Raw genomic sequence first — 14,831 nt, 5'->3', positions numbered from 1 at the left:
TACATCATAGCACACCATACATCTGATAAGGGACTGATATCAAAGATCTACAAAGAGGGCCTCCCCAGTGGCACAGCGGTTGAGCGCTGGATTGCGAAGCTGCCTGCAGCCTCTGCAGCGCCGGTTCGATCCCTGGCAACTCCCCGGCTACTGGAGGAGGGTCCCACATGGCGCGCAGACCTCTCCTGCCGCCCGCTGCTCCCCTCAGCAGTGTACTTCGGTCCTGCCTGCTCTGCTCCCTGCTCTGGCTCTGGTGAATTCTCTCACCCTCCCGCGCTTCTGACTGTACCCAGTGCTTGTATAAATAAATAAATAAATAATCTTTAAAAAAAAGTATTAAAAAAAAAGATCTACAAAGAACTTGCACAATTCAAGAAAAACAAAGCAAAAAACTCAATCAAAAAATGGAAAAAAGAGCTATGGTAGGAGCACCATAGTTTGTTTGACCCCTGTCACTCCCTTCCCCTGCTGTAAGCCTCAGATCTATGGTCAGCTTGCAAGTTTTGTGATTTTCCCTATCCTTTGTTTGGTTTCTCTGTGTTCCACATATAAATGAAACCATCAATATTTTTTTTTCCTTCTGCTTTATTTCACTTAGCATAACCCCTTCTAGCTCCATCCAAGTTGCCACAAATGGCATGAGTTTATCTTTTTTGATTACTGAATAGTATTCCATTGTGCATATACATAAATTCTTTTTTTTCCCCTTTTTTAATTTTTATATTTTTTATATTGCATGTAGGTTGTTTCCATATCTTGGCTATTGTAAGCAGAGCTGCAATAAACATAGGAGTGCAAGTTTCCTTTTGAATTAGTGTTTTTGTGTTGTTTGGGTAGATTCCTAGAATTGAAGTTGCTGGGTCATATAGTAGATCCATTTTTAGTGTTTTGAGGTACCTCCACACAGCTTTCCATGGTGATTGGACCAGTTTACATTACCACCAGCAGTGTAAGAGGGTTCTTTTTTCACCACATCCTTGCCAGCATTTCTTGTTTCTGTTTTTTGTTGATATGAACCATTCTCACAGATGTGAGGTGGCATCTCATTGTCATTTTGATTTGTATTTCCCTGATAATAAGTGATGTTGCACATTTTTTCATATGCTTGTTGGCTATTTGCATTTGTTCTCTGGAGACTGTCTTTTTAGCTCTTTAGCTTCAATTTTTGATTGAGTTGTTTATTTTTCTTGAATTGTGTGCAAGCTTTTGTAGATCTTTGATATCAGTCCCTTATCAGATGTATGGTGTGCAAATATTTTCTCCCATTCAATAGGGTATCTCTTTGTCTGGTTCCTGTCTCATTTGCTGTACAGAAGCATTTTAGTTTGATGTAATCCCAGTTGTTTATATTTATCTTTGTTTTCCTTGCTTCTAAAGATTAGTCCTCCTAGATGTTTCTAAAGTATATGTCATGGAGTGCTTTGCCTACTTTTTCTAGTGTATATCTCATGGTTTCCATCTTACCGCCAAGTCTTTTATCTACTTTTTTTCTACTTTAAAAAAAATTATATATTTTTACATTGTTCATTTTTGTACAAGTTTGATTTCTCCTCTCAAGTGTAATCCCCATAAAGTTAACACCACCAAGATATCTCTGAACTGTCACCATAGTCTCTTGTGCTCTTCCCTGTCCCTGTTTTGATTCCTCTCCCTCCACCTACCCTTCTGAATGTCTCTGATGTATAGTTTGACTGTTAGTTTTGTCTTTTTTTTTGATCCCTTGTTTTTGATCCCTTATCTTCCTCCTATAAGTGAAAACATCCAGTATTTTTCTTTTTTCCTACTGACTTACTTCACTGAGCATAATCCCTTCTAGCTCCATCCATGTTGCTGAAAATGACATGAGTATATCTTTTTTGATTGCTGAATAGTATTCCATTGTGTTGAGTTGATTTTTGTGTGTGATGTGAGATGGTGGTCTAATTTCATTTTTTTGCATGTGGCAGCCCATTTTTCCCAGCATCATTTATGAAAAATACTTTCCTTGTTCCAGTGTGTATTCTTTGTTCTTTTGTCATAAATTAGTTGACCATATATGTGTAAATTTATTTCTGGGTTTTCAATTCCACTGGCCTGTGCACATGTTTTTTGTTACAGTTCCATGCTGTTTTGTTATTACGGCTTTGTAGTATGGTATAGAGCCTCTGTTCTTCCCCTTTTCAGTCAGGAGTGCAAATTATCTTATTTTTGCCCATGATCTCAGATGGTGGGAAGGACCAGGGTTATTCCTGGACTCTCTTTATAAGACACTAGTCCCATCACTTTCCAAAGACTGCCTCCTACCATGTTTGGCATTAGGTTTAAACATTTCAACTTAGAGGGATCATAGGGACAGCATTCTGTCCCTGGCCTTTGAAAATTCATATCCTTTTCACATGCAAGATACACACCAGCCATTCCAAGAAACCCAAACTTCCTTGATTTGTTTGGTGGTTTCACTGCTGAAGCAAGTGAAAAAAAAAAGAGGACATGTTTGAGAGTTTAGTCTCAGGTATCCATATATAAAATTGTAAGAAGTTAACTTATGAATTAGAAAATGGGGTAAATTTTAAAGTTTTAGGAATTTGTTACTGACATAGGGTTTTGGTAAAAATGCTGAGGAGTAAAATGTATTCCTATTACATCACTGTAAAACTATATGATTAATTCCTAAACTCATCAGAGATTTAATAAATATTTTTAGAGTATCTACTATATGCAAGTTTGATTCTAAATTTTTAATTTTGGAACTCCTTATTTTTTTGGACATCTTCCATATTTACATAAGAAAGACACTCTTGAATAAATAAAATAGGAATTTCTTTTAGGTTTGTCCTTCAAGAGGACACTTTGGATCATGGAAGAATAGATTTGAATAGTAGCTAGGTTTTTTTAACAGCTAACCTTCAGTAGGTTACTTAGTCTCTCTGAATCTCAGTTTCTGCAGGGACAAAATAATACCTACCTCTCAGATGTTATACAGATTAAATGAGATAAAAATAGATGAAACTTCTAAGCAGTACCAGCCAGATGATAAGCACTTAGTGCATGACAGCTATGCTTATTCAAAGATACTTAACTATGGTTCTTGTGCAGCCTTTTGGTGCCTCAGTTCAGAGCAAAGCTGTCCATAGTGCTTGACCTCCTCAGCTATTCTTTTAGATAGCCACAAACACCATCCCTTCTTCTCTGCCTTACCCCAGGTCCTGGTCTGATTTGTCCTTAGTAGGACTGTCCAAACCATCTATTAGTAAGACAATTTCAGAAAGTATGTCACATGATAAAATATATTCCAAGTTGGAGATATATATATTATATAAAGAAAAATCCATCTTAAAAAAATGACAAATTATAAGTGTAAAAAGCCATGAAATAGGAAACATTAAAATGCATTTTAAGTTAGTACTTAATATCTGAAGTTTACACCATTTTCCTTTAGATTTTCCATTTGTTTAAAGATTTTAGTGCATTTGAGACATTGCAATTAGTTCTAATTGATTATTTGGTTTCATAATTGCTATATTTTCTTTCTAAGTGTTATTATGATACGTTAATCACTATACCCTAAACCTGTAGGCAAAAGTTCTTACTCTAAGCCTTCCCAGTCAACTTGTATTCTGGATATTTTACTATTATAGATTATGTTCTGTTTCTTTGGGACAGGTAAAGGAAAAAGAAGCAATTTCAAAAATATAAAATAATTAAATTTGTTCAAGTTCAATGTTTTATTCTTCCCAGGCACCATTCAGGTTTCCCCAATGTCATAAAACATTACCAACATGATCTTCATATATTTCTTGCTGTAACTGTCCTGTCACAGTATATCATCTATTTTCTGTGAATTATCATTTGCTTCTCACTCTCCCAAGAAGTACTTTGTCTTTATATTATTTTGATAGCAACAGAATAAGTGAGTATGGATTTCACAGCAGGAAAAATCATTCAAACTTTTATTCTAAAGTGAAAACCTTCCTGGAAAAGTCTTGATTATGATATATATGAATTTCTCTACAGAGCACTTGGATTTTAAAACTGACATCACTTATAGACATCTTCATTTTTTCTTTTCATCTAAATTCATAACACACCTAGATAAAATTACTATCTTTAGAATTATACTCTAAAATCCAAAACCTGTCGTTTTTCTATGTTTAAATGTTTTGCAAAAACATTGTTTACTCAGATTGTTTTGCCAAAACATTGTTTCCTCCGATTATTTCCTTAGAAGATACTTTTTTGAGAAAATGCAAGTGTTCATTATTGGGGTTTTGTTACCTAGATATAATTAAGTAGAAGAATTTCTTGATATTAGTGTAAGTTCAGAAATGTGTTCATTTGTGAGTGATTGATAAGATATTATGATGAAAAAAGATGAAAAAAGTCCAAGAAATTAATGGAAAGATTTTTAACCTTAATGAGTGCAAATCCAAAAAATGAGGCAACATGGCTCACCCACCACATTTTCAAAAATTAGTAAGTTTGATAATAACAACTTTAGATGTTGTTATCATCTTTCATATCCTGCTGGTGGGAGGGTAGGTTGATACAATGACTTTTCCCTATTAAAATAAAAAATATGCATACTCTATGACTCAGAAATTCCACTTCAGCACTTTACTCTAGCTAAGAGAAATACTTGGTCAGATGCACATGAACACATGTATAAGATTGTACATTGCAGCATTGTTTATGATAATGAAAATCTAGACAGTTTAAATGTTCAAAACTGAAGAATAACTAACTCATCTATGCAGCAGCATTCCAAAGAATGCTAAAGGATCTGCTAAGAATGATCCTTAATCTTCAGTATGCCATGCCATCAGAACCTAATCTTCAGTATACCATGCCATCAGTTTTTTAATTTAAGACCTTCCAAAGAACAAAAAGATCTCTTTTTTGAAAAAGGAGAATCAAACTCATCCTGTCTTGCATTTACCATATGGGACAATTGAATCCTTTTATAAATCTTAGATGCATTTTGGGATCTTTAATGTTCTCTCCTATATTTGGAACATTTTATAATTTTTCATCTTAGGAAGGTCATTGTTGCTTACCAGTTATTTCCACTTTACTATAAAAGTCCAAAATAAGAAAATTGGAGAAGGATGATACATAAGTGAGATAAAAATCACTATCACACCCTTCAATTTTTTAATTCTGTTACCTAAACTCTTTAATATCATATTTCTAGAAGGTATGATAGAAGACTAGAGATGCCACCATTGTAGTCTGCTTCATTTAATTGAATACATTTGAGAATTCAGAATTTCTCATTTTTTACAGAGAATAAGTTGGCAGATGACATTTCATAATCATTAGATTGGAATTTTTTGTATAAACAAAATCTCAGATTATGAGTATTCAGATGACAGTGTCCTAGATGAATTTTCTCAGACTCAAAAAGCAATATGTGAATATTTCTAAGGGCAAAATTGAAATGTATTCTCTCTAGTTAGCTGTTCCATAGGAAGCATACACATCATGCAGTATTTGGTGACAAGAACCTGGACTATCCTGTCGGCAGAATGAAAGGACATGTTGGCAGTATTCTTTTTCTTTTATGAGGTCTGTGTATCAAAATTTATTTATTTGATACTGTTTGTAGGTAGACAGATGCAAAATGTAGGAGATTGAAAGAAAATAGATGATGCAAAATAAAAATATTTATTGGATTTTTCTATTTGGCATTTATAAATATAAAAATGAAAATGTTCTATAGTATGGAGCAAAGAAGATTGCTTACCTTTCAATAAAATGATGAGTTTTAAAAAATTTCATAAAGCAGGCCTCCCTGGTGGCACAGCGGTTGAGCACTGGGTTGTGAAGCTGCCCGCAGCCTCTGCAGCACCGGTTCGATCCCCGGCCGCCTGGCGAGGGTCCCACATGGTGCGCAGACCTCTCCTGCTGCCCGCTGCTCCCCTCAGCAGTGTACTTCGTCACTCTGCCTGTTCTACCCTCCGCTCTGGCTCTGGTGAATTCTCTCACCCTCCCGTGTCTCTGACTGTACCCAGTGCTTGTATAAATAAACAAATAAATCTTTAAAAAAATATTCATAAAGCACAAGTACTGCATTTTTGTCAGTGCACATGAGAGAAGAACCAGAAATAATGGTAAGCTAGAGCCTCTTAGAAATGTATTGAAATCCAGAATTAGCATTTATAAAAGAATATAGTTCACATACATGCTTGAGAGCTGATGAGCCCTTACTTATGTTCAGAGTATGTTGGCCATTCCAGGGATACATACTTTCAAAGCTAGGAAAATATGGAATAAAAATTTGAGATTGGCCATGTTTGAATTCTTGCTAAAATTCACCATGAGGTATTTTGTTTTGTTGTTACTCCTTTGTTCTCAATTCTGCAAAATTTGTAAAATAACTTTAATTTTAATTTGTTAAAAAGAGAGGTTGAAAGGGGTGGGTGGAGTAGTTTAGAATGATATATTACAGTTTGAATCTGTTTTTTTGTCTTTTAAGAAATCACAAGCCAATGCTATGAATGTATATAAACCTAAATACATAGAAGAATGTTGGAAAGACACCAAAATGATCTCACTGGTAACCTCTGAAAAGAATGCGCATAGGGCATTACTCACAGATCTTTGGCAAATAGATAAAAGCAAAAACATAAACGCTCAAAACACAAAATCAGCGAGACAAAAAATTTTTTACCAAAAAAGTGGAACATACCAAAACCATAGAAACATGTTTAAAGAATATGAAAATTTTAAGTCTTAAATATCAACATATTTAATATATTTGAATGTAATAAATGTAGAAATAATTTTATGTAATGTCCTTCATTCTTTATTATTGAAAATGATTTGTAGCACAATCTAAATTGTATCTTTTACTAATGAAAATATTGATCCTTTCAAATTATCAACAATAATATAAGCTAATATTACCTCAATAAAGAAAGGGTAAATAAAATATTATAAAAAAAGGAAAATACTGGTCTTAGAGAATAGTAGAAAACTAAACAATAAGAAGAATCTTGTAAAGAGAGAACTGTTAAAAGTTTATTCTTCAAGCATCGTTATTATAGTTGTCTTCCCAATTCTTATTTTGTAAATAAAATTAAACTTTTATATTCAAAACCTTATTCTGGAGTGTGTTTTTTTTTTAAAATTTGTTTTTATTTATTTATGCATACAAGAACTGGGGTGTAGGCCAGAAATGCGAGGGTGGGGTGGGTGAGAGGATTTACCAGAGACAGAGCCGGGAGCAGAACAGGTGGATCTACTGAAATATATTGCTAAGGGGAGCGGGCAAAGCAGGAGAGTTCTGCTGCATCACATATGGGTTAGTCCCCTGGCTGGGGACTGAACTCATGCCCCAGTGGGTGATAGTACAGAGACTTTAACTCCTGCACCTGCACCACCAGGGAGGCCCTAGAGTTTGTTCTTTTTTTTTTTTTTTTTTAAAGATTTATTTCTTTATGCATACAAGAACTGGGGTAAAGGCAAGATATGTGGGAGGGTGAAAGGATTCACCAGAGACAGAGCGGGGAACAGAACAGGCAGACTGACTGAAATACACTGCTGAGGGGAGCAGCGGGTGAGACAGGAGAGGTCTGCTGCGCCATGTGGGTATCTCCACCACCGGCCGGGATCAAACCTGCGCTGCAGAGGCTTCACACAGCTTCACAGCGCTATGCTAAACCTGCTGCGCCACCAGGGAGGCCCTAGAGTGTGTTCTTAACGTCTGTTTTTAAAAGGGTATTTCCATGTCTACTAAATTGAAATTTGTTTCATTTTGCAGGCCAACTGTACAGGAAGAAAGAAAAATCATAATAAAAAATGGCCGGCACCCTGTGATTGACGTGTTGCTGGGAGAACAGGATCAGTATGTTCCCAACAGTACAAATTTATCAGTAAGTACCTCATTATGCCAAAAAATAAGATGATAGTATTCATTCTAAACTTTTAAATACCAAATAAAAATTTTTATAATTTGCCCACGTTTTAACTTTGTTAAAAGAATTAATCCCGGACTGAGAGTTGTATATTCACCATCGAATATGAACCGTGTCATTTCCAGTGAAAGATTATCCATAAGTGAAAAGATTTAGCAACTAAAGAATTAGTCTTAGTTATCAAAGGTAATTCAGAAAAGATATGTTTCATGTACAAATACCCAAGTACATTCATTTATTTATTTATATTTTACATCATTGTTCATTTTTAAACAATGTTTGCTTCCTCCCTTCCCCCTCAGGTATAGTCCCCATAGAATTTCCTTCACCAGTGCACCCATGCACCATCACCACAGTCCCCTGTACTCCTCTTTCCCTCCCTCTGATCCCTCTCCCTCCTCCTCCCCTGCAGGATGTCTCTGATTTATAATTGATTGTTTTTGTTCTGTTGGGTTTTGTAATACCCAAGTACTTTAATGATGGTAGACTCATATCACAGTTTTGCAAATTTTGCTTATAGCCTCATGTGCTTTATCCTGTGTTGCACTGTTTTCAAATGTTCTTGGAAAGAATTAGAGTTGCTTCAGTAGATTTCAGTGATGAAAACTTTTGTTGTATAGGCTACAGTTCTCTTACAGAATAATAAATATATATAATATAAAAAATACAGAATAGATAAATATATATTGTTTATTATATATATATATAAACACAAACTAAGGTCCTATTTAACTGTAGTTAGCAAAGTGAGTATTGGGACACAAAGTGGTAAGCAAGACAGAAATATTCTCTGCCCTCAAAGAGCTTGTAGTCTAACAGAGAAGATAGATAGGCTGTTAGAATACAGCTTGATAAGTGCCATGGTATAGGAAGCCAGGGTGTCATAGGAGCATGTAGCAGGTAGCCTAACCCAATGAAGGGGATGCATTTGGGAAGACTTCCTAGGGATAAGATAATGTTGAAGAAAACTGTAGGCCAGGGAAGTGGAGAAAAGTATTACAAGCCAAAGACTGAGGCAGAACAGGGTGAATTCAGGGAATTGAAAGATGCTGGAATATAGAGTATAAAGAAAAAAGTGGATGATCTGATGTTACAAAGAGAGAATGAAGGAGTAGGGAAGAGAAGTGGGGTTGGGGGTGGGGATGGGAGTGTATCTTGAGCAGATTCAAGGAAGTAGAAATTTATGAAAAGTGGAAGATTGATTAATGTGAAACCCATCTGGGTTTATTAACTGGCAGTTGACCCTTATACCTTCCACCGGTACTGGGAAGGAAAAGACTTATCTCCTTGATTGTTTGCGTTTCAGGGAGACTTGATAACATATCTTTGAGAATACTGTTCTTGGTAATAGAAGATTTATATCTCAAAGGAGTAGAGAATGGATTTATAATTGTGACCTTATTTTAGTAAGTGTCTATGAGGAAGTTCAGGGGATGTCTGTCTCCTTGAAGCATTGTGCTTTCTTAGACAGGCACACCAAGGGGGGCTGCAGTCATCCCAACCATACGGCCTTGAGTTGTTAGAAACTGTGATAGCTTTTGTTCATATCTCAGAGTAGAGAAGGTAAAAGGAATCATTTGTGCTGACAGGCTATTGTTTTTATAAGTAATGGTTGAGGTGCAGTCAAAAAGGGGAGAAGCCTAACTAGAGTTTGGTCAAGGAAAGTCTTTGTCAATATAGAATAAAATCATCTGATGATGAGATTAATAAATTTATATGTAGGGAGTATTTAAATGAGAGAGCTTATATCAAAAAATGAGATGCCTCACTTTAAAATTTCAAGTGATAGTGTTCTTGGTGACAGCAAGATCCTAGGTATAGTCAGAGAAGTTTCACAGAAATGGAGATGAGAAGGTCAAGGAACAGAATTTGGGAAAGAGTTGTCTATATGAATATTGAAATCCTCATCTAAGATAACAGCAGGATTTGTAGTGGAAGATGAAGCTGATAGAGTGGGGAGAGATTCCCTGGGATGGAGAGTGGTGGCAGAGGTTTGTAGATGCCTATAAGGACACACCGAGATGGTGAAGCTCTAAAGATGCAGATATGGGAGAACCTGTGAACCCTGAGATGTGTGTGGTAGGATGTAGCAGAAAGCTCATGGACCTCCAAATGAAAGGGCTGAAAGGGAATAACATCTAGGTTTCATTTTAAACTAGTGAATGAAAGAAATGTTAAGGAGGTTAAAAACACAGATGTATTTGGGATTTTTCAGAGGAAAGTAGAAGAATTGAATAGAGGGGAATGTTTAGAAATTAGGTCAGAGAAAAGAAAATCAGAAAAGCAAAGGATTTGGTAATACAACAGGGTATTTCAACTTGGACTGTGAGCAAGTACAACAAAAAATGTGGACTTGGTGGACATGGCCAGTCATAGGATGGTAAATGTAATGTTACATAATATCACTAAAGACTTGGTAGTATGTATAACCTGATCCCTGATGCCCATAAACTCATTCATTCTTCTTAGGGAATTTGTAAATGTTTTATATAATTTATTAAACAATTAACAAATACTAATGCTTTTATTATCTTTTAAAGGAAGACTGTGAACATAGAATTTATTTTTCAATTCCTATAGTACTATTATGGTATAAGTTTTCTTGAGGAAATAATATGACTGTAGCACTTAGTAATTAGCTTTATATTTTACTTAAACATCATTTCCTATTATTATTTTCATCCCCCACCACACTAATTAACTTGATTCCCAAGTATATTATTCTTGGCATTGATAGTTTGTTTCTTTGTTTCTTTTCTTTTTCATTCTTTTTTTGCTTTTTCTTTCTTTTAGATAGCTTAATATATTATTTCATGAAGTAAGACTTGAGAAACTAAAATAACATTCTGACAAATTACAAGAATTTTTAAAAAACATTAACAACAACAACAAAAATAAAATATATAAAATAAATGGAGTGACTTATTCTAGCAGGCACCTCAGAATATTCCAGAATTTTTTTTTTTTAAACAGGCTCTTTCTAACTTGTGTAGGAGTTGATATAGAACTGTTGCTATGGTGAAGTGCATTCTATTTTGCAGGGTATAACTTTATATATAGGGATGGTGTTGAAAAAGCAATTACTATGTAAAACTCAATTTAAAATGTTTTATAGGTGCTAATTATAAAATGTACTCTGAAAATAATTTCCTGAAAGTCAAATGATATTGTTGCTTTTGATGGTAATGTAATTTTAAGAAATGGTCTTCTGTACATTTAATTATAACTATACTTTTCTGGTTTCTGTATTAACTATAGTGCTTTTGAACAAGCCAACTTACCTACTGCTTACTTTTCCTCTCCTGTTTTTTTTTAAAGAAGATTTATTGGGTCTCCCCGGTGGCGCAGTGGTTGAGCGCTGGGCTGCGAAGCTGCCCGCAGCCTCTGCAGTGCCGGTTCGATCCCCGGCTGCCGGCGAGGGTCCCACATGGCGCGCAGACCTCTCCTGCCACCCGCTGCTCCCCTCAGCAGTGTGCTCCTTCGTCAGTCTGCCTGCTCTGCTCCCTGCTCTGGCTCTGGTGAATTCTCTCACCCACCCACGCTTCTGACTGTACCCAGTGCTTGTATAAATAAATAAATCTTAAAAAAAAAAAAAGATTTATTTATTTTTACAAGAACCGGGGTACAGGCCAGATGTGCGGGAGGGTGAGAGGATTCACCAGAGACAGACCATTGCCCACCCCATCCCACTCTGCAGCTCTTGTTTGTTCTTTAAGCTTTGCCTTGGATGTCACCTCTTAGAGTAAGCCTTCTGTAACCAAAGCTGAGATGGGTACCCCTTCACATACCCAAACACTGTTATTTATTTCCATTTGAGTATTTATCCTATTAAATTATAATTGCTTTGTGTGTGTGTGTGTGTGTGTGTGTGTGTTAGTGGACTATAAGCTTGAAGAGAACGGGCAATGTGCCTTTCTGTTTAGTTGTAATCCTAGTATCAGTCATAGTACTTTTGCACATAGTCGGGGCCCAGTCACATTTGTTAGGTTAAGTAAGGATTAGCTATATGCCTTGAGCAATCTTCAGGTCTCACTTAAATATTTTCTCCTCCCCCTCCCCCAAAGAATGTTATTTTTTCAGGATATTACAGGGGATTTCACACCTTACAGAATAATTATACTGCAGAATTAGATGGAAAAGTTAGGTTATTTAGTGTAACTACTTCTTCACACTTGTGGGTAAACTAAGCCCCAGAACACAACAAAACAAAAACAGACAATTATAAATCAGAGACATCCTGCAGGGGAGGAGGAGGGAGAGGGATCAGAAGGAGGGAGGGAGGAGCACAGGGGATTGAGGTGATGGTGCACGGGTGCATTGGTGAAGGAAATTCTATGGGGACTACACCTGAGGGGGGGGGGAGGTAAATATTGTTTAAAAATGAACGGTGATGTAAAAAATTAAAAAAAAAAAAACAACTCACATATAAAAACAAGCAAACAAAAAAGTAAGGCCCAGAAAAGGAAATTGACTAGCCAAAGGTTACCTAACTTGCATAGTCTTGAACTATTTCCCAAACATAAACGTATTCTACAGGAAAACAATTCTATACAACCTTTCTCATTTGCAGAACACAGAAAATAATAGTTTGATAGCAAACTAATCCCCCTTCCTCCCCATATTGAGTTTAATGGGAATATAGCAAAGAATGAAATAGAAACTGTGACTTGAAGATTAGGAGGTCAGCATCTTGGCACCCCTCTAACCTGTGAGGCAGGCCAAGGCATATGTGCCCAGACATACTGCATGGGAAATGCCACTGTAACACAGGAATGGATTTGGGGCAACAATTATAATTGGGGTTTTAGTTTCTTGTTTTTTAATATGTGTTTTTTTATTTTTAAGATTTATTTATTTATACAAGCACTGGGTACAGTCAGAAGCACGGGAGGGTGAGAGACTTCACTGGAGCCAAAGGGAAGAGCAGAGCAGAACAGAACAGACCGACGAAGTACACTGCTGAGGGGAGCAGCGGGCAGCAGGAGAGGTCTGCGTACCATGTGGGACACTCGCCTGGCGGCCGGGGATAGAACTGGCGCTGCAGAGGCTGCGGGCAGCTTCGCAACCCAGCGCTCAACCGCTGCGCCACTGGGGAGGCCCAATATCTGTATTTAATACAAATATAAATTCACTATATTGGGAAGGGGAAAGGGAGAATTGTGGTTGATGGCTTTACAGGTTATGGGAGGGAAGAAAATGAGTCAAATATGCAAAGCAGGAAGATTCCCAGAAAGCACTGGACTCCTCTGGATGTCTGTAGCCCAAGGGAAATCCACACACCGCCCAGGTTTTCTAGAGTAAGATGGAGGACACTGGACTTCTTACCACAGTACCTGCTCCTGAGATCAGGAGGGAGCCTTAGGTGCTTCTGTGCATAGCACTGTGTGTGGCACATAGTAGCTGTTCACATTTTTGTTACATGAATGATGATTAAAACCGGTAAAGATAAGGGATCATGGGAGGCTACCAAAGGACCACAAACTTCCCATTTTCTCCCTTCCCCCAGGGCAAATATTTCTAACTGCCCTCAGAAATGTTTGCTTTTGGCCATATCAAAATTAAAAGTAAAATGAATTTCAATATTTTTAAGCTTTTGACTCTGTACCTAATTACTAAACGAAACAACAGTGATGTATACCATCAACTGTATCTGAGTTTCTTTGTTTTTTTTTTTTTTAAAGATTTATTTATTTATTCATACAAGCACTGGGTACAGTCAGAAGCACGGGAGGGTGAGGGAATTCACCAGAGCCAGACCAGGAAACAGAACAGGCAGAAGGACCAAAGTACACTGCTGAGGGGAGCAGTGGGCGGCAGGAGAGGTCTGCGCGCCATGTGGGACCCTCCTCCGGTGGCCGGGGAGCAGCCTGGGATTGAACCGGCGCTGCAGAGGCTGCGGGCAGCTTTGCAACCCAGCGCTCAACCACTGCGCCACCAGGGGAGGCCCAAGTATCTGAGTTTTAAACTTAATTCTGTGGCTAGATTATTCTCACAGGTTTTACTTTAAATGTGTTTTCTGCATAATATAATCATTGGATCATATTGTTAAAGATTACACAAAATATTAATGACATTGTTTTCTGTCACTTTTATATCTTGTTGCCCTTTCTTCCTGCTTCTGAAACAGTGAGATAAAGAAGGCCATTTTGTATGATAAGCAATTACTTTTCAAAGATTTCTGATCTGTGCTGCTGCTCTGCACAATGTTGTTCTTCTGTTTTCCTGTCCCTTACCCATCACCGTGATTGAACTCCTACTTATCCTCGAAGGCCCCACTGCTTCCTCCTTGGAACCTTCACTCTGGCCAGAAATAATCTCTTTACGTATTCTTTGTTCTGCTTTTAAAATTCTTATGTGCTACCTTGGTACAGAAGTGTCAAAAGAAAGCACCTAACAATGATGGGAATGTAAGTTCAAATCCTGCTCTGCTGTCATTTTACTGTCATTTTGCATAGCTGGACCTTGGTCCATAGCATGAGGTGAACTGGGCTGTGTAATAGTTGACTCTCAGTGGAATATAAATTGGGTAGCATCCAAGCAACAGAAGGCTTTGAACTTTTACCCTGGCATCTCACCATACAGCCTGCACTCCTCTCCCCATTTCTGTTTGTAGTTCACCTTGGGTTAGAAGTGCAAGGATATGGCTGAGTGCTTGTCTGAAGGAATATTTTACTAGAGAGTCTCTTATTGTAACCTGCCATTGATTGACATTTTTAGGTAATAAAATACTTTGAAACTGCCAAACTTTTTCAGCAGTCTGTAGCTATTAAAAAATGGTTCTACCATGATTCTTTTTTTGAAGATCAATGTCAATATCTGTACCTGTCAAAGAAGAAAGTATTTTTTTACAGAAAAATAGCTGATACCCAAGTCATAAAATTAACATGTGGCAATTTTAGTTGTTTCTTTTTTTTTTTTTTTCCTCCTGTGCATCTC

General features: G+C 36.9%; 1 protein-coding gene across 1 annotated transcript in view; it reads left to right on the top strand.

Annotated features, from left to right (window-relative positions):
- MSH3 (mutS homolog 3) overlaps nt 1-14,831 on the top strand; it is a gene marked incomplete at both ends in the record, with an annotated part of 149,954 nt that overhangs the window by 96,097 nt on the left and 39,026 nt on the right. Inside the window, one exon of the mRNA XM_084233471.1 lies at nt 7,742-7,853. Within this exon, the coding sequence (XP_084089597.1) occupies nt 7,742-7,853 (112 nt within the window). The remainder of the gene's footprint in view (nt 1-7,741; nt 7,854-14,831) is intronic.

This window comes from Talpa europaea (genome assembly GCF_964194135.1).
Source record: "Talpa europaea genome assembly, chromosome: 5".
Lineage (NCBI taxonomy): Eukaryota > Metazoa > Chordata > Mammalia > Eulipotyphla > Talpidae > Talpa > Talpa europaea.
The sequence above is the reverse complement of the archived record's forward strand: the minus strand, read 5'-3'. Positions and strand labels throughout refer to the sequence as shown.